The 21,194-nt window shown below is 46.0% G+C and overlaps 1 protein-coding gene across 1 annotated transcript in view; it reads right to left on the bottom strand.

Annotated features, from left to right (window-relative positions):
- Positions 1-792: 792 nt before the first annotated feature.
- Positions 793-21,194, bottom strand: part of LOC139274797 (transmembrane protein 182-like) — a 93,314-nt gene continuing 72,912 nt past the window's right edge. The window contains exon 5 of the mRNA XM_070891492.1: positions 793-1,263. Within this exon, the coding sequence (XP_070747593.1) occupies positions 1,037-1,263 (227 nt within the window). The 3' untranslated portion in view covers positions 793-1,036. The remainder of the gene's footprint in view (positions 1,264-21,194) is intronic.

The raw sequence follows: 21,194 nt of genomic DNA, 5'->3' as shown, positions 1-21,194 counted from the left end.
CAAGTTCTAGCAATGGGTATGGCTGCCAATGTAACAAAACAAAACAGATAAACTGTCCTGAAACAACATTTATTGTACCCAGCAATCATCATGTACAAATCTGTGTAATACTTCCTGTGAGTACAAGGTTGGTATGATAGCTCATATGGATGATCTATACTTTGATATGTTTTGCCTTGGCACAGGAAATTCCCTTAACATAGAAATATGGCAATCACCAATTCCAACCTGACATTCGTTCTATCTGTTACCACCAATTGGACAAAAAGTCCACTGTCAGTCCTCTTGCTGGGTTTGACAACTGGTTTATTCCATTGAGTTGTATATGTAGGCGACATCTGTACAGAAGGATTAAGCGATCAAAACGTGCAACACAGTCGCTTTATTTCATCTGTCATCAGTCAGTGCGTTTAATTGGTGCTTTCGCGGCTGGTTTACAGATTAATTCCCGACATCACAAACTTACGTCGGTAACTGATAAACTCCATCTCCAACGGGTAACTGGTTCAATGTGCACATCAACACTGTTCCTGGTATCATTAGACATTGAAAATTGTATCAACACCCTGAATCTCACCCCTAAAATTCCTGAATGCTTTAAATCATTGTAGTTATTGCATTAAGCATTAAGCAATCCTTTAATATTTATCTTAGGAGAAATCAAGAAAAAAATAATTTCTTAGAGTAGCAGCAGTAAATACATTATAAATTGCTAAGCAAAATAATACTGACTCTTTAAACATTAGATGGGATGGGATAATTATTACAAGTTAAAACGTAACACTGCAAGACTTTAAAATATTTAGTTTGAGGTTATTTGCAGCAAACAACAATTTCAGTTTTAGGGATACTTCAAATAGTTAACAAGACAAACCCTTGTTCACTGTATACTATATGAAGAAAATAACCAAAATACTGTTTGAAGATACAGACGGGAGACAAATGAACTTTCATTTCCTATGTGCACATTTGGCAAACTCTGTTTGCATTAAAAGCATTGATTTCTAATTATTTAAAGCACTTCAGAAGTAGTCTTTTAATCAAAGTGAATGTGAATGGTGTGGCCTGCAAGGAGGAAGAGCAAGCCTGCCAGCAAAGAGAAGAATATCCCAATTGGTGCAACTATGAAAGACCATCCATACTGAATGTTCAGTACAAAATCAGGACAGAGCTGGATTCTTTGCTTCTGAATGTATTCTTGAATATCAATAACAGTTTCGATCCAGATGACATACATAATAACAAGTATTGTGAACAAAATACCTGGAAAGGGAAAAAAAAGAAAAAAATCAATTAAAATAACTTTTTAAAAAATTATTTATGTTCAAATGTTATATTTTTAAACACTATTGTTCTCCCTGTTCACTCTGTCCTGTTACCACCACCAGGGGCATTCTCCTCCAGCCAGGAGAGCTGGATTTTAATTATAATTAGTTGCTGATGTTATATTTTAGCCTGACCGCAACCTCCGTCCCCGCTCCTCCGACCCCCGAACTGGCAATGTGATGTTATTGTTACTATTTTTAACAGAAAACTCCTGAACCCCCATATTTAGGTGGAGGCGGGGGGGGTGGGGGGGGGCGGCGGGGTGAGACCTGGAAATCCTGGGGACACAAATTTAACAACAGGACCTCATTATCATTTCTTAATTCTGTTTCCCGCCCAGCAGCCAGCCAGAGGCCAGATTGATAGGCTGGCCGGCTGCTGGACAGGGAAGCCAGTGGTAGAAGGCCACAGCTGGGAACTGTTGGGGTTGGTCCCCAGGAATCAGGAAAGATTGCAAGTGTCAAGATTTGACGTAGAACCACATAAAGATATATTAGGACAGGTGATCAAAAGCTTGGTGAGAGAGGTAGATTTTAATGAGCATCCCAAAGGAAGAGAGAGAGGTGGAAATGTGCAGATGTTTAGGGAGGAAATTCCTGAACTTAGGATCTAGGCGATGGAAATCGGGGATGCGCAAGAGGCCAGAATTGCAGGAACGCAGGCATCGCGAAGGGTTGTAGGGCTGGAGGTTACAGAGATAAGGAGGTCATAGAGGGATTTGAAAACAAGGATGAGCATTTTAAATTCAAGGTGCTGCTGGACTGGGAGCCAATGTAGATTAGTGACCACAGGGGTGATAGGAGAACGGGACAGAATGAGTTAGGATAGTGAAATTGAGAGTCATTTAAGAACTGATTTTATTTACTATTACCTAAAGTCTTCAAATCAGAGGAGTTTATTTCAGCTGTGATTGTTAAAAGGAAAGAAAGGCAAAGAGTAGAATCTTCCCCATTCACAGTCAATGGAGAAATTCTACACAATAACATGTGCAGTGAGCTACACAATCTGTAGAGGGCAACAGTCAACTCATAAATAAGCTCACATTGGATCAGCTCTTCGTAAAAAATGTGAATCAGTGGCCACTAGGGGGTAGATATTAACGCCACTACGATCGTCAGGGTGGAGGGTTAAACATTTTAAAACGCGAAACGTTACTACGTAAGTATCTGACACTATTTTTACAGCAGCGGGTCTGTGTTCCGCTCTCAAGAGGCGGGGTACTTTCTTACAATATTTAAATTAGGCTCCCACAGTGCAGTTGGGAGCCTGATATAAAGTTAACAGTTGCTGGCTGGGTTTCAAAGGGCTCGGGAAGCTCGGCAGCTAAACGGAGACCGAAGCAGCTGGCTGCAAGAGGGACGTGCTTTTTAATAGCACGGCTTGTGAGCTAGGAGGAACAGGAGTACTCCCCCAGCCCCTCAAGCAAACTTTCCACCAATCGTGGCTGCTCCTCGCTGCTGCGATCTGCCGACCCTCCTGCACCCTACAATCCAAAGTTTCCTGCTCTGCGATCTGCCGACCAGACACCCCACCCCCCCACCAACCAACCTGCAATTCCGAGCCTCCTGCCAAGCGATAAACTGCCTCAGGTATTGTAAATATTTGCATTGATTTTTATCACTCCCGCTCAAGCTTAGAAAAGAGCACATACAAAATATGTTATCAATCGGCTCAGTTTCATAGAAACATAGAAAATAGGTGCAGGAGTAGGCCATTCGGCCCTTCTAGCCTGCACCACCATTCAATGAGTTCATGGCTGAACATTCAACTTCAGTACCCCATTCCTGCTTTCTCGCCATACCCCTTGATCCCCCTAGTTAACTCCTTTTTGAATATATTTAGTGAATTGGCCTCAACAACTTTCTGTGGTAGAGAATTCCACAGGTTCACCACTCTCTGGGTGAAGAAGTTCCTCCGCATCTCGGTCCTAAATGGCTTACCCCTTATCCTTACACTGTGACCTCTGGTTCTGGACTTCCCCAACATTGGGAACATTCTTCCTGCATCTAACCTGTCTAACCCTGTCAGAATTTTAAATGTTTCTGAGGTCCCCTCTCATTCTTCTGAACTCCAGTGAATACAAGCCCAGTTGATCCAGTCTTTCTTGATAGGTCAGTCCCGCCATCCCGGGAATCAGTCTGGTGAACCTTCGCTGCACTCCCTCAATAGCAAGAATGTCCTTCCTCAGGTTAGGAGACCAAAACTGTACACAATACTCCAGGTGTGGCCTCACCAATGCCCTGTACAACTGTAGCAACACCTCCCTGCCCCTGTACTCAAATCCCCTTGCTATGAAGGCCAACATGCCATTTGCTTTCTTAACCGCCTGCTGCACCTGCATGCCAACCTTCAATGACTGATGTACCATGACACCCAGGTCTTGTTGCATCTCCCCTTTTCCTAATCTGTCACCATTCAGATAATAGTCTGTCTCTCTGTTTTTACCACCAAAGTGGATAACCTCACATTTATCCACATTATACTTCATCTGCCATGCATTTGCCCACTCACCTAACCTATCCAAGTCGCTCTGCAGCCTCACAGCATCCTCCTCGCAGCTCACACTGCCACCCAACTTAGTGTCATCCGCAAATTTGGAGATACTACATTTAATCCCCTCATCTAATTCATTAATGTACAGTGTAAACAGCTGGGGCCCCAGCACAGAACCTTGCGGTACCCCACTAGTCACTGCCTGCCATTCTGAAAAGTACCCATTTACTCCTACTCTTTGCTTCCTGTCTGACAACCAGTTCTCAATCCATGTCAGTACACTACCCCCAATCCCATGTGCTCTAACTTTGCACATCAATCTCTTGTGTGGGACCTTGTCGAACGCCTTCTGAAAGTCCAAATATACCACATCAACTGGTTCTCCCTTATCCATTCTACTGGAAACATCCTCAAAAAATTCCAGAAGATTTGTCAAGCATGATTTCCCTTTCACAAATCCATGCTGACTTGGACCTATCATGTCACCTCTTTCCAAATGCACTGAGATGATTGCATAGTAGCAGGATGTGGGTAGCAATCATTCCCAAATTGCAAAGTAAAGACGTATTGCTTGAGGTTTAGATGCCTCCTCAGTTATGTCACTCCAGACAGTTATGTCACCCATGTGTAGCCATCACTCAGCAGCACCTCACTCTTTCCCTTTCATAGCATCGGATCTGGTATCGTGATTATGAAAATGGAGGAGAAACCCAAAGTTTATATGAGTTCATATCTCACCATGGCAAATTGTGCAAGTGAATTCATTAGCTTGTCAGCTAGTACCAGAAAAGATAAATATGAAAACTGATAGAACGTTGTAAAAACCCAACTGATTCACTAATGTCCTTCAGGGAATGGAATCGTGTCTAGTCTATATGTCTTGGTTAATCCTTGCCACTGGATCAAGACCTAGCTCTGTCAAGCCCGTGTGGTGGCTGGTATGCAATGGCCACCACACGTTAAAAAAAATCCACGCACAAGCATCTTCCACCCTTCAAGATGTAGTTCGCGATCTGGAATATTAGTTCGGGATCTGGAACATTGAAACACCTGTGAACTCATCCTTTTTTGGCGTGGAAGTAAGTTATCCTTGCTTCGAGGGACTGCCTATGATGATGATATGTAACACGAGTTCCCACACTGAGAACCCAATTCTAAAGGTGGAGGGTCAGATATAAGAACATAAGAAATAGGAGCAGGAGAAGGCCATACGGTCCCTCGAGCCTGCTCCGCCATTTAGTACGATCATGGCTGATCTGATCATGGACGCAGGTCCACTTCCCTGCCCGCTCTCCATAACCCCTTATTCCCTTATCGTTCAAGAAACTGTCTATTTCTGTCTTAAATTTATTCAATGTCCCAGCTTCTACAGCTCTCTGAGGCAGTGAATGCCACAGATCCACAACCCTCTGAGAGAAGAAATTTCTCCTCACCTCAGTTTTAAATGGGCGGCCCCTTAAAATCTAAGATTATGCCCTCTAGTTCTAGTCTCCCCTATCAGCGGAAACATCCTCTCTGCATCCACCTTGTCAAGCTCCCTCATAATCTTATACGTTTCAATAAGATCACCTCTCATTCTTCTGAATTCTAATGAGTAGAGGCCCACCCTACTCAACCTTTCCTCATAAGTCAACCCCCTCATCTCTGGAATCAACCTTGTCAACCTTCTCTGAACTGCCTCCAAAGCAAGTATATCCTTTCGTAAATATGGAAACCAAAACTGTACGCAGCAGTGCAGCCTCACCAATACCCTGTACAACTGTAGCAAGACTTCCCTGTTTTTATACTCCATCCCCTTTGCAATAAAGGCCAAGATTCCATTGGCCTTCCTGATCACTTGCTGTACCTGCATACTAACCTTTTGTGTTTCATGCACATTGTTGTCTTCCTAACAATGAGACTGCACACAGGGAGGTTAAAGTAAGTGACCTCAGTCTTTATTCAGACACTCCAGCGTGAGGAACAGGCATTAGGGGCCGGCTTATATACAGTGCTCAGGGGATGAGCTCCTTGGTGGCGGAACATGGGAGTGCATGCTTTACAGATACACAACATCACTCCCCCGCCAAAGTCAAAGCGAAAACTATTTACAAGGTGAGGCGGTCGGGAGCCTTTCTTTCCCTGGTGGACCGCCTCGGTACAAATGTCTGTTCTGTTGTGTTGGCTGTGCCCTCGCTGGGCTGGCGTGTTGTTTGCCCTTCGGGGCTGCTGGGTGAGCCTGGCCTCGCTGGGCTGTTGGGCATGATGGGTTCGATTTCCTGGTCCGAGGTAGTGTTGTTGATCCTTTGGGAGTATGTTGTGGGCTCGAAAAAGGTGGTGACTGCTGTGGGTTGTTCAGGTCAGTCTGTGAACCACAGCCTCATTTGGTCCAGGTGCTTTCTGCAAATTTGTCCATTGTCTAGTTTGACTACAAACACCCTATTCCCTTCTTTAGCTATCACTGTGCCCGCGGTCCACTTGGGACCATGTCCATAGTTTAGCATATACACAGGGTCATTCAGATCAATTTCCCGTGACACAGTGGCGCGACCATCGTTTACATTTTGTTGCTGCCGCCTTCTTTCTACCTGATCATGCAGGTTGGGGTGAACCAGCGAGAGTCTGGTTTTAAGTGTCCTTTTCATGAGTAGCTCAGCCGGGGGCACCCCTGTGAGCGAGTGGGGTCTCGTGCGGTAGCTGAGCAGTACTTGGGACAGGCGGGTTTGGAGTGAGCCTTGTGTGACTCGTTTGAGACTCTGTTTGATTGTTTGTACTGCCCGCTCTGCCTGCCCATTGGAAGCTGGTTTAAATGGGGCCGAGTTGACATGTTTGGTCCCATTGCGGGTCATGAATTCTTTAAATTCGACACTGGTAAAACATGGCCCGTTGTCACTGACCAGTATGTCAGGCAGGCAGTAGGTGGCAAACATGGTCCTCAGGCTTTCAATGGTGCCGATGGCGGTGCTTCCCGACATTATTTCACATTCAATCCATTTTGAAAAAGCATCCACCATCACCAGGAAAATTTTACCGAGAAACGGGCCCGCATAGTCGACATGGATCCTTGACCATGATCTGGAGGGCCTCTCTGGGCGCGTTGCTCAACTGAGCACACACACTGCATTGCCATACACAGGCTTCTAAGTCAGAGTCAATACCGGGCCACCACACGTGGGATCTGGCTATCGCTTTCATCATCACTATACCTGGGTGTGTGCTGTGGAGATCTGAGATGAACATCTCCCTGCCCTTTTTGAGTAGTACTACGCGGTTACCCCACAACAGGCAGTCTGCCTGAATGGACAGCTCATCCTTTCGCCGCTGAAACGGCTTGATTAGTTCTTGCATTTCAACGGGGATGCTGGCCCAGCTCCCATGCAGTACACAGTTTTTTTACTCGGGACAGCAGAGGATCTTGACTGGTCCAAGTCCTAATCTGGCGGGCTCTGACAGGTGATTTATCATTTTCAAACGCTTCCATGACCATCAACAAGTCTGCGGGCTGCGCCACCATCAACAAGTTTGCAGGCTGCGCCATTTCCACCCCCATGGTGGCCAATGGTAGCCGACTGAGAGCATCCGCACAGTTCTCGGTGCCTGGCCTGTGGCCTGTAGTTATACGTTGATAGTGCGAGTGCCACCTTTGTATGTAGGCTGAGGCATTAGTATTTATCCCCTTTTCAACGAACAGGGATATGAGGGGCTTGTGATCGGTTTCCAGCTCGAATTTAAGGCCAAACAGGTACTGATGCATTTTCTTTACCCCAAACACATACGCTAATGCCTCTTTCTCAATCATGCTGTAGGCCCTCTTGGCCTTAGACAAGCTCCTGGAGGCATAGGCGACAGGTTGCAACTTCCCCGCAATGTTAGCTTGTTGTAATACACACCCGACTCCGTACGACGATGCATCACATGCCAGCACAAATCTTTTACACGGGTTATACAATACAAGCAGCTTGTTGGAGCATAAAATGTTTCTGGCTTTCTCAAAAGCAATTACTTGGTTTTGTCTCCATAACCAGTTCTCACCTGTGCGCAATAACACATGTAGGGGCTCTAAGAGGGTGCTTAACCCCGGTAGGAAGTTACCAAAATAGTTGAGGAGTCCCAGGAACGACCGCAGTTCCGTGACGTCCTGTGGCCTGGGCGCGTTCCTGATAGCCTCTGTCTTGGCGTCTGTCGGTCGAATGCCGTCTGCCGCGATCTTTCTCCAAAAAACTCCACTTCTGTTGCCATGAAGACGCATTTCGACCTCTTCAGCCGCAGCCCTACGCGATCCAGTCGCTGGAGGATCTCCTCCAGGTTCTGTAGGTGTTCGACGGTGTACCGACCCGTGACCAATATGTCGTCCTGAAAGACCACCGTGTGTGGTACCGACTTGAGTAGGCTCTCCATGTTTCTCTGGAAGATCGCTGCAGCCGACCGAATTCCAAACAGGCATCTGTTGTCGATGAACAGTCCCTCGTGCATGTTGATGCAAATGAGGCCATTCGAAGACTCCTCCAGCTCCTGTGTCATGTCGGCAGAAGTCAGGTCGAGCTTGGTGAACGTCTTGCCTCCTGCCAGTGTCGCAAATAGGTCGTCTGCCTTAGGTAGCGGGTATTGGTCTTGTAGTGAGAAACGATTAATAGTTACTTTATAATGGCCACAAATCCCGACCGTGCCATCACTTTTGAGTACTGGAACAATCGGGCTGGCCCACTCGCTGAATTCCACTGGGGAGATGATGCCCTCGCATTGCAGCCTGTCCAGCTCAATTTCCACTCTCTCCCTCATCATGTGAGGTACCGCTCACGCCTTGTGGTGAATGGGTCATGCCTCTGGGACCAAGTGGATCTGCACCTTCGTCCCGGAAAATTTTTCAATGCCTGGCTCAAAAAGGAAATTTTTTAAGAACCTGGGTACATGAGGCCTCATCGACATGTGATAGAGCTTGGATGTAATCCCAGTTCCAGCGGATTTTGCCCAGCCAGCTCCTTCCAAGTAGTGTAGGGCCATCGCCCGGGACAATCTAGAGTGACAGTTCATGCACCGTGCCCTCGTAGGTGACCTTGACTATGGCGCTGCCCAGGACAGTGATAAGCTCTTTGGTGTACGTTCTCAGTTTTGTGTGGATGGGGCTCAGGGCTGGTCTGAGTGCCATGTTGCACCACAGTCTCTCAAACATCTTTTTACACAAGATGGATTAGCTAGTGCCAGTGTCCAGTTCCATGGTTACGGGTAAGCCATTCAATTTTACATTTAGCATTATAGGTGGACTTTTCGTCTCAAATGTGTGCACCCCATGTACTTCAGCATCTGCCTCCTCTCTCTGAGGCTCGAATTTTCTTTGATCCACCATGGACCGATCTTCCTCTGCCATGTGGTGGTTAGCAGGCTTTGCAGAGCTTGCAGCTTGTCTGCAAGCTCGTTGGAGGTGCCCCATTGTTCCACAGCTCTTGCAAACATACCCTTTGAAGCGGCATGAATAGGCTGAATGGAAGCCTCCACAACGCCAACAAGGTGTGAAATGCCTTGCATTCATCCTTTGTTGCGGACTCTGAGTCATCTGGGTCACCTGAGGCCTGCTGACAGTTGCAGACTCGTAGTTTCTGCCCTGTACAGCTCTGCTCACAAACACAGTTCCAGTTAATTTATGAACATTGCTAGCACTCGTGTGCTGAGAGATTTGTTTGGTGTTATCACTGGTGGACATAAACGCCTGTGCTATCGCAATGGCCTTACTGAGGGTCGGTGTCTCTACAGTCAAATGTTTTCGTAGAATGGTCTCGTGGCCAATGCCCAATACAAAAAAGTCTCTGAACATTTGCTCCAGGTCGCCATCAAACTCACATTGTCCTGCAAGTCGCCTTAGCTCGGCGACGCAGCTCGCCACTTCCTGACCTTCAGATCGCTGGTACGTGTAGAATCGATACCTCGCCATCAGCACGCTCTCCCTTGGGTTGAGATGCTCCAGAACCAGTGTACACAGCTCCTCACATGACTTATCTGTGGGTTTCACTGGAGCCAGAAGATTCTTCATGAGGCTGTCGGTCGGTGCCCCGCAGACCGTGAGGAGGACCGCTCTCCTTTTTGCAGTGCCTCCTTCTCCGTCCAGCTCGTTGGTTACAAAGTACTGGTCTAGCCGTTTGACATAGGCTTCCCAGTCCTCACCCTCTGAGAACTTCTCCAGGATGTCCACAGTTTGCTGCATCTTTGCGTATACTCGTCACCAGTTGTTGTGTTCCGAACACAGATGATACTGCACACAGGTAGGTTCAAGTAACAATGACCTCAGTCTTTATTAAGACATTCCAGAGTGAGGAACAGGCCTTAGGGGCCGGCTTATATACAGTGCTCCCAAGGGATGCAGGGATCCCTTGGGACTTCAGGGGATGCACTTCCTGGTGGCGAAACATGGGAGTGCATGCTTTACAAATACACAACACACATGTACCCCTAGGCCCCGCTGTACTGCAGCACTTTGCAATCTTTCTCCATTTACATAATAACTTGCTCTTTCATTTTTTTTCTAAGTGCATGACCTCACACGTTCCAACATTATACTCCATCTACCAAATTTTTGGCCACTCACTTAGCTTGTCGATGTCCTTTTGCAGATTTTGTATGTCCTCCTCACACATTGCTTTTCCTCCCACCTTTGTATCGTCGGCAAACTTGGCTACATTGTACTCAGTACATTCCTCCAAGTCGTTAATATAGATTGTAAATAGTTGATGTCACAGCACTGATCCCTGCGACACCCCACTGGTTACTGATTGCCAACCCGAGAATGAACCATTTATCCCTACTCTCTGTTTTCTGTTCGTTAGCCAATCTTCTTTCCATGTTAATATATTATGCCCAACCCCGTGATCTTTTATCTTGTGCAGTAACCTTTTATGTGGCACCTGGTCAAATGCCTTCTGGAAGTTCAAATACACTACATCCACTGTTTCCCCTTTATCCACCCTGTTCGGTACATCCTCAAAGAATTCTAGCAAATTTGTCAAACATGACTTGCCCTTCATAAATCCATGCTGACTCTGCCTGACCGAATTTTGCTTTTCCAAATATCCTGCTACTGCTTCTTTAATAATGGACTCCAACATCTTCCCAACCACAGATGTGAGGCTAACTGGTCTATAGTTTCTTGGGTGGGCCAATCCAGGAAGGCCTGGCTGATGTAATGTAAGAACATAAGAATTAGGAACAGGAGTAGGCCATCTAGCCCCTCGAGCCTGCTCCGCCATTCAACAAGATCATGGCTGATCTGGCCGTGGACTCAGCTCCACTTACCCGCCCTCTCCCCGTAACCCTTAATTGGTTAAAAATCTATCTATCTGTGACTTGAATACATTCAATGAGCTAGCCTCAACTGCTTCCTTGGGCAGAGAATTCCACAGATTCACAACCCTCTGGGAGAAGAAATTCCTTCTCAATTCGGTTTTAAATTGGCTCCCCCGTATTTTGAGGCTGTGCCCCCTAGTTCTAATCTCGCCGACCAGTGGAAACAACCTCTCTGCCTCTATCTTGTCTATCCCTTTCATTATTTTAAATGTTTCGATAAGATCACCCCTCATCCTTCTGAACTCCAACGAGTAAAGACCCAGTCTACTCAATCTATCATCGTAAGGGAACCCCCTCATTTCCGGAATCAGCCTAGTGAATCGTCTCTGTACCCCCTCCAAAGCTAGTATATCCTTCCTTAAGTAAGGTGACCAAAACTGCACGCAGTACTCCATGTGCGGCCTCATCAATACCCTGTACAGTTGCAGCAGGACCTCCCTGCTTTTGTACTCCATCCCTCTCGCAATGAAGGCCAACATTCCATTTGCCTTCCTGATTATCTGCTGCACCTGCAAACCAATTTTTTGGGATTCATGCACAAGGATCCAAAAGAGTTTCATGCACAAGGACCCACAGGTCCCTCTGCACCGCAGCATGTTGTAATTCCTCCCCATTCAAATAATATTCCCTTTTACTGTTTTTTTTTCCAAGGTGGATGACTTCACATTTTCCGACATTGTATTCCATCTGCCAAACCTTAGCCCATTCGCTTAACCTATTTAAATCTCTTTGCAGCCTCTCTGTGTCCTCTACATAACCCGCTTTCCCATTAATCTTTGTGTCATCTGCAAATTTTGTTACAACACTCTGTCCCCTCTTCCAGGTCATCTATGTATATTGTAAACAGTTGTGATCCCAGCACCGATCCCTGTGGCACACCACTAACCACCGATTTCCAATCCGAAAAGGACCCATTTATCCCAACTCTCTGCTTTCTGTTAGCCAGCCAATTCTCTATCCATGCTAATACATTTCCTCTGACTCTGCGTGCCCTTATCTTCTGCAGTAACTTTTTGTGTGGCACCTTATCGAATGCCTTTTGGAAATCTAAATACACCACATCCATCGGTACACCTCTATCCACCATGCTCGTTATATTCTCAAAGAATTCCAGTAAATTAGTTAAACATGATTTCCCCTTCATGAATCCATGTTGCGTCTGCTTGATTGCACTATTCCTATCTAGATGTCCCACTATTTCTTCCTTAATGATAGCTTCAAGCATTTTCCCCACTACAGATGTTAAACTAACCGGCCTATAGTTACCTGCCTTTTGTCTGTCCCCTTTTTTAAACAGAGGTGTTACATTAGCTGCTTTCCAATCCAATGGTACCTCCCCAGAGTCCAGAGAATTTTGGTAGATTATAACAAATGCATCTGCTCTAACTTCCGCCATCTCTTTTAATACCCTGGGATGCATTTCATCAGGACCAGGGAACTTGTCTACCTTGAGTCCCATTAGCCTGTCCAGCACTACCTCGCTAGTGATGGTGATTGTCTCAAGGTCCTCCCTTCCCACATTCCCGTGACCAGCATTTTTTGGCATGGTTTATGGGTCTTCCACTGTGAAGACCGAAGCAAAATAATTGTTTAAGGTCTCAGCCATTTCCACATTTCCCATTATTAAATCCCCCTTCTCATCTTCTAAGGGACCAACATTTACTTTAGTCACTCTTTTCCGTTTTATATATCTGTAAAAGCTTTTACTATCTGTTTTTATGTTTTGCGCAAGTTTACTTTCATAATCTATCTTTCCTTTCTTTATTGCCTTCTTCGTCATTCTTTGCTGTTTAAAATTTTCCCAATCTTCTAGTTTCCCACTAACCTTGGCCACCTTATACGCATTGGTTTTTAATTTGATACTCTCCTTTATTTCCTTAGTTATCCATGCCTGGTTATCCCTTCTCTTACCGCCCTTCTTTTTCACTGGAATATATTTTTGTTGAGCACTATGAAAGAGCTCCTTAAAAGTCCTCCACTGTTCCTCAATTGTGCCACCGTTTAGTCTGTGTTCCCAGTCTATTTTAGCCAACTCTGCCCTCATCCCACTCTAGTCCCCTTTGTTTAAGCATAGTACGCTTGTTTGAGACACTACTTCCTCACCCTCAATCTATATTACAAATTCAACCATACTGTGATCACTCATTCCGAGAGGATCTTTTACTAGGAGATCGTTTATTATTCCTGTCTCATTACACAGGACCAGATCTAAGATAGCTTGCTCCCTTGTAGGTTCTGTAACATACTGTTCTAAGAAACAATCCCGTATGCATTCTATGAATTCTTCCTCCAGGCTACCCCTTGCGATTTGATTTGACCAATCGATATGTAGGTTAAAATCCCCCATGATTACTGCCGTTCGTTTTTCACATGCCTCCATTATTCCCTTGATTATTTTCCGCCCCACCGTGAAGTTATTATTTGGGGGCCTATAAACTACGCCCACCAGTGACTTTTTCCCCTTACTATCTCTAATCTCCACCCACAATGATTCAACATTTTGTTCATTAGAGCCAATATCGTCTCTGACAACTGCCCTGATATCATCCTTTATTAACAGAGCTACCCCACCTCCTTTCCCTTATTGTCTATCTTACTGAATTGTCAGATACCCCTGTGGGCCCACGTTTCCACATGATTTGCGCCTGATTTTTAGGAGCAACTGGTGGAGAACGGACTATCTTAGAATTCGCAATTCTCCACATTTTTTTTTTCTGCAGTTCTAGTCTGGTAGAACAGTTCTACTTTGGAACAGAATTTTTTCTTCAAAACGGGGCGTGTCCGGCCACTGACGCCTGATTTGAAAGTTTCCACAGTGAAAATGTACTCCAAACTAAAGTAGAATGGAGCAAGTGAAGATTTTTGTAGAACTGAAAAAACCTGTTCTACACATTAAAAAATCAGGCGCAGGTTACAAATTAGGCGTCCAGAACGAGGTGGGGAGGAGGGGTGGGGAAGGGAACTCATTAAATTCTACAATCAATCCTTATTTATACTTCTACAAATATTATACAAATAAATCCAACCTGAATAAACATTTATAAGCCAAGAAAAGATTAAATAAACCATCTTCCTACCTGTGTGAAAGTGCTTCAGCCAGGAAGAATGGTGCAGCAAGCCTCACAAAATGAGGGAGCCAACCGAACGCGGGCGGGCGGGGGGGAGGAGGGAGGAGGGAGCCGACCGAACGCGGGCGGGGGGGAGGGAGGGAAGGGATCCGACGAACGCAGGCGGGGGGGGGGAGGGATTGAGGGAAGGGAGCCGACGAACACGGGCGGGCGGGAGGGAAGGGAGCCGACCGAACGCGGGGGAGGGAAGGGAGCCGACGAACGCGGACGGGAAGGAAGGAGCCAGGGAGGGAGCCTACCGAACGCGGGGGGCGGGGGGGGCGGGGGGAAGGGAGCCGACCGAACGCGGGGGAGGGAAGGGAGCCGATGAACGCGGGCGGGGGGGGGAAGGGAGGGAAGGGAGCCGACGAACGCGGGCGGGGGGGGGGAAGGGAGGGAAGGGAGCCGACGAACGCGGGCGGGGGGGGGAAGGGAGGGAAGGGAGCCGACGAACGCGGGCGGGGGGGGGAAGGGAGGGAAGGGAGCCGACGAACGCGGGGGAGGGAAGGGAGCCGACGAACGCGGGCGGGTGAGAAGGAAGGAGCCAGGGAGGGAGCCTACCGAACGCGGGGGGTGGGGGGCGGAGGGAAGGGAGCCGACCGAACGCGGGAGGGAGGGAAGGGAGCTGACCGAACGCAGGGGCGGCGGTGGGGGGGGATGGAGGGAGCCGACCGAACGCGGGAGGGAGGGAAGGGAGCTGACCGAACGCAGGGGCGGCGGTGGGGGGGGATGGAGGGAGCCGACCGAACGCGGGAGGGAGGGAAGGGAGCTGACCGAACGCAGGGGCGGCGGTGGGGGGGGATGGAGGGAGCCGACCGAACGCGGGAGGGAGGGAAGGGAGCTGACCGAACGCAGGGGCGGCGGTGGGGGGGGATGGAGGGAGCCGACCGAACGCGGGAGGGAAGGGAGCCGACGAACGCGGGCGGGCGGGAACGCGGGCGGGAGGGAGGGAAGGGAGCCGACCGAACGCGGGGGAGGGAAGGGAGCCGACCGAACGCGGGAGGGAGGGAAGGGAGCTGACCGAACGCGGGAGGGAGGGAAGGGAGCTGACCGAACGCGGGGGCGGCGGTGGGGGGGGATGGAGGGAGCCGACCGAACGCGGGGGGGGGAAGGGAGCCGTTCCAGACGGCTGGCGGGAAAGAGAGAAGGCTGCAGGAAGCCTCAGAAATTGAGGAGCCATTTCCCGACGGCAAAAGGGGGAGGTCGTCGGGAAACGGCTGCCTCAACTTTCTGAGGCTTCCTGCAGTCTTCTCACTGCTACAAGAAGCCTCTGTGCTGATGGCAATGTACTTTTATTAAAAAATGTTCAAAAACTAAACAGCCGAGTGCCAATGTTTTTTTCACACTGAGTATGCGCGAACGCTCCAACACGCACGTGCAGTGTTGCCGGCAGGAAAAAAACTAATTTAAATAGTACCCGCCCCCTCCCACTTACAAAATCGGCGCGAGTGTAGGCTCCGCCCCCCTGGGCGCCGCGCCAGGCAGACAAGGAGCTGCAAAGCGCTCCAGAATCGCTAGTTTTTTTTCCCGCGCCGTTTTAGGCGCGAAAAACGGTCGCCCAGCTCGGAGGGGCGCCCGTTTTTTATCATGTGGAAACTTGGGCCCAAAATGTTTAATTCCCAGTCTTGGCCACCCTGCAACCACGTTTCAGTAATGGCCACCAAATCATGCCCATTTGTAAAGATTTGTGCCGTCAACTCATTTACTTTGTTTCAAATGCTGCGTGTGTTTAGGTAAAGTGTTTTAATACTAGTTTTTAAACCATGATTTTTTGTTTTGACCCCTCCTGCAGCCCCTTTATATTCATACATATTGTCCCTTCCTATCACCTTGTGGTTTACACTTACCCCAGTGCTACTCTGCTCTGTTACCTCCTGCCTTTTGCATCCTTTCTTGGGGTTCTGTTCATCTGAGCTCTCACCCACTCTAACTAGCTCAGAGCCCTCTCCTGGTTTCCCATCCTTCTGCCAAGCTAGTTTAAAGCCCTCCCAACCGCACTATCAAAACCACCCACGAGAACATTGGTCTCGTCTCTTTTGAGGTGTAACCTGTTCGACTTGTACAGGTCTCACCGACCGCAGAAGGGGTCCCAATTGTTCAGGAAACTAAAGCCCTCCCTCCTACACCAATGGCCCAGCCACGTATTTATCTGACTAGCCTTCCTATTTCTACCCTCACTAGTACGTGGGCCATGACTTCTGAATTGGGCCCTTGCTTACCTGCAGCGGGAACCTCAGCTGACTTCAAAGTCAGTGAAGATAAGATGTCGCTGGACGGAAATGGTACAGCCTCCGGCCGGCAAGTGAGCTCGGCCTGATCTTAACCTCTCCCACACAGCATTCTTGTTGGGCGAGTGGGGGGATAAAACCGATTGCTTCTTCATGCCCTCTCAAGTGGCCTAATAAGCCACTCAGGTGTACAAACAATTACTGCAAAACAGAAGGCTGTACTCTCCCCCACCCCCTCATGGAAAGTAAAATCAGGTGGGATGTAAAATGGACCGCCAATCGACTGCATCAGTTTCCCACCGGGCAAGGTAGGTTTAAATGTGTCTCATGGCTCTGCTGTCTTTTCCTCCTTTGCACATTGGAACTGAGCCATATTGGAGAGGGACATCACGTGTTTAGCTTTGAACTGATATTTTTCTCTTGTAAGATGTAATAATTTTGTGGGGTCTTCCATCTGGTAACATGGCTCAAAAAAGATTTGAGTTTATCCCAATTGAGAACACACAGTATGAAAAACAAGCAGCACTGAGACTTCAACTGCACTACTTCATTCAAACTTCAATTCCAGTCACACTTTTTCTCCCAGCTTTTGTATTTATTGAACTTTAATCTCAGCCAGTGTATAGGAGAGACGGGTTGACTTTAAGCAATTATTTCTCAATTATCTCTATGAAGTTGTTGTGGAATTTCTTGAATGCTTTCAAAATGCAATTCAATTCCAGTGCAATTCACTCTTTGTCTCTTGAAGCTACATTAAAAAAAATCCATGTCCTAGTCATCAACATGCTACAGTAGCTGCTGCATTTCAATCTAAATTGGTCATTGGAACTTGACAATATGTAGCTGGTATGTATGTCAAATCATTTCATGTAATAGGTTGCAGCCTCTAGTGTTGTCCATTTAAAATAAAATTCCATCAGTTTGGAAGCATTTAAAATAGAAAACTGTTTTATCTGAGTATTGTAGTTTTAAAATATCCTAGTTTAAAGGTGATAAACTAGATGCCAAAAAAGGGTGAGGCTAGAGGCAACTATAACAACTATAACTATAACAGGTGTCTCACAAATGTGGCCCTGCTTTGTCACTGGGAACACCAAGAATTGGAGAAATTGTACAGGAATGGCAGTTGTCAAGTCACAGAAATCCCATAGACTTACGAGTCCAGTAATATAAGCAATGCACTCCCATAGTCCTGAACTAACAATCTAGAGAACATGAGTTCTAAGTCCACAATGGCAGTATGAGAATTTGAATTCAGTTTATAACAAAAAAAAAATTAGAAATCAAAATCTGGTATCAGGAAAAGTGACCATGAAGTTGTCAGATTGTCATTACAACCCAACTGGTTCACTAATGTCTTTTAGGGAAGGAAACCTGCCAACTCTACTGGGTCTGGCCTATAATAAAGGATCCTCTAGGAAAGAATGATCATAGCATGGTTGAATTTCAAATTCAGTTGGAGGGTGAGAAAGTTGGATCTCAAACCAGTGTTCTAAGCTTAAATAAAGGAGACTACAAAGGTATGAAGGCAGATTTGGCTAAAGTGGACTTGGAACATAAATTAAAGTATGGGACAGTTGATGAGCAGTGGCAGACATTTAAGGCGATATTTCATAACTCTGAACAAAAATATATTCCAGTGAGCAGGAAAGATTTTAAGAGAAGGCAGAACCATCTGTGGCTAACTAAGGAAGTAAAGAATGGTATCAAATTGAAAACAATGGCATACAAAGTTGCCAAGATTAGTGGGAGACCAGAGGATTGGGAATTTTTTTTAAACCAGCAAAGGATGATTTTTTTTTTAAAAGGAGAGGGAAGATAGAGTATGAGAGTAAATTAGCAAGAAATATACAAACAGATAGTAAGAACTTCTACAGTTATATAAAAAGGAAGAGAGTAGCTAAAGTAAATGTTGGTCCCTTAGAGGACAAGACTGAGGAAATAATAATGGGGAACAGGGAAATTAAATGGCAGAGACTTTGAACAAATATTTTGTATCGGTCTTCATGGTAGAAGACACTAAAAACATCCCAATGATAGATAATCAAGGGGCTATAGGGAGGGAAGAACTTAAAACAATCACTATCACTAAAGAAACAGTACTCGGTAAATAATGGGACTAAAGGTCGACAATTCCCCTGGACCTGATGGCCTGCATTCTGGGGTCTTTAAAGAAGTGGCTACAAAGATAGTGGATGCAGTGGTTGTAATCTATCAAAATTCCCTGAATTCAGGGGAGATCCCCGCAGATTAAAAACTGCAAACGTATCGCTCCTATTTAAAAAAGGAGGCAGACAGAAAGCAGGAAACTACAGACCAGTTAGCCTAATATCTGTCGTTGGGAAAATGCTGGAGACCATTATTAAGGAAGCAGTAACAGGACATATGGAAAAGCATAATTCAATCAAGCAGAGTCAGTATGGTTTTAGGAAAGGGAAATCATATTTGACAAATTTGCTGGAGTTCTTTGAGGATGTAACGAGCAAGGTGAATAAGGGGGAACCAGTGGATGTGGTGTATTTGGATTTCCAGAAAGCATTCGATAAGGTGCAACATAAAAGGTTACTGCACAAGATAAGAACTCATGGGGTTGGAGGTAATATATTAGTATGGATAGAGGATTGGCTAACTAACAGCAAACTTCATCTCGTGAGGTTCCACAGGGATCGGAGCTGGGGCCCCAACTATTTACAATCTATATTAATGACTTGGATGAAGGTACCGAGTGTAATGTAGCTAAGTTTGCTGATGATACAAAGTGGGTGGGAAACAAGTAGTGAGGAGGACACAAAAAATCTGCAAAGGGATATAAACAGGCTAAATGAGTGGGCAAACATTTGGCAGATGGAGTATAATGTGGGAAAATATGAAGTTATCCATTTTGGCAGGAAAAATAAAACAAATTATTATTTAAATGGAGAGAAATTACAAAATGCTGCTGAACAGAGGGATCTGGGAGTCCTTGTGCGTGAAACACAAAAAGTTAGTATGTAGGTAATGCAAGTAATCAGGAAGGCAAATGGAATGTTGGCCTTTATTGCAAGGGGGATGGAATATAAAAGCAGGGAAGTCCTGCTACAACTGTACAGGGTATTGGTGAGGCCTCACCTAGATTATTGCATACAATTTTGGTCTCCTTATTTAACAAAATATATACTTGAATTGGAGGCAGTTCAGAGAAGGTTCACTAGGTTGATTCCGGAGATGAAGGGGTTGACTTATGAAGAAAGGTTGAGCAGGTTGGGCCTATACTTATTGGAGTTTAGAAAAATGAGAGGTGATCTTATTGAAACATATAAGATACTGAGGGGGCTCGACAAGGCAGATGCAGAGAGGATGTTTTCACTTGTGGGGGAATCTAGAACTAGGGGGCATAGTTTGGGTCAGATTTGGGGACAGATTTTTGAACGATAAGGGAGTGAAGAGTTATGGGGAATGGGCAGAGAAGTGGAGCTGAGCGTAAGACCAGATCAGCCATGATATTAAATGGCGGTGCTGGCTCGAGTGGCCAAATGGCCTAGTCTTGCTCTTATTTCTTATGTTCTTGTATGTGACTCCAGTCCCACACCAATGGGGTTGATTCTTAACTGTTCTAGCAAGCCACTCAGTTGTATCAAACTGCTTCTAGGCAACTAAGGATAGGCAATAAATGCCAACCACGGCAGCGGCGCCCACATCCCATGAATCAATTAAGAAAATACACACACACCAGCAACCATGTATCAGCAATTAATGATTAACTCCACTTCATAGAGCCTGATTTCCAAATGCACACCTGGCATGGAGCTGCGCCTACAAGGAATGCCTATGCGGAAATCATAGGCCTCTCCTCACTCTTCATTCATTATTTTCAGCATGGTGAGCACACCTGCAAATTTCTATATATGCACTCCTAACGGAAGTGTCTCCAAACTGGGAGCACACATTCAGAAAATAGACCCTCGCATCTAATAAGGAATACACCTATCTTTACAATGGTTATCATTCATTTTTAGTTTTAAAGAAATGGAGTTACGTTATAAATGTGTTAAAAAAGAATATATTTACAATTTCTTTGGAGTTCTTTTATTTCCCATTCCTGTGCCCTTTCTCCATGTACCTTTAAGATTTTTTCAAATATTTGTCTACTTCCCTTTTAAAAGCTATGATAGAATCTGCTTCCACCACTATTTCTGATCGAGCATTTCATGTCCTAATTATTAGTTTTTAAAAAAAAGGTTTGCCTGAACTTTGTTCTAGCGGGGATTATCTTAAATTTAAAAACTAGTTATTGACTGATCACCTGGAGAAATAGTTTTTCTTGATTTATCATAAAAACACCTCAGAATGTTGAACAGCACTATTAAGCTTCCTCTTATGCCACTTTTCTCTAATGAAATGAGCTCCACTTTCTTTAGATTCTTCTCATAACTAATGGCTCTTATCCCTGATATCATCTTATTAACTCTCATCTGTAACTTATCCATCCTTCCTAAAGTATGGTTCCTAAATTGCACACAATGTAGGAAGCGAGTTGGGAATGGAAGGGAGGCTCAGGTCAGGAAACCCGGGAAGGTCAGGGGCTGGAGAGGCCAGCGGAGCGGGGGCTGGAGCAAACTTCCTGGGAGGGTCTCCGACAGCAGGGGTGGGTTAGGCAGGAACATTGGATCCAGGTGGTAAGTGTAAAGTCACTTACCACCTGGATCCAGCAGTCCTCGCCTTCCATTAGCTGGTGGGTTTCACGAGATGT

This window comes from Pristiophorus japonicus, chromosome 10, assembly GCF_044704955.1.
Source record: "Pristiophorus japonicus isolate sPriJap1 chromosome 10, sPriJap1.hap1, whole genome shotgun sequence".
Classification (NCBI taxonomy): domain Eukaryota; kingdom Metazoa; phylum Chordata; class Chondrichthyes; family Pristiophoridae; genus Pristiophorus; species Pristiophorus japonicus.
Note: the sequence above shows the minus strand (reverse complement) of the source record. Positions and strands in the feature narration are given on the sequence as shown.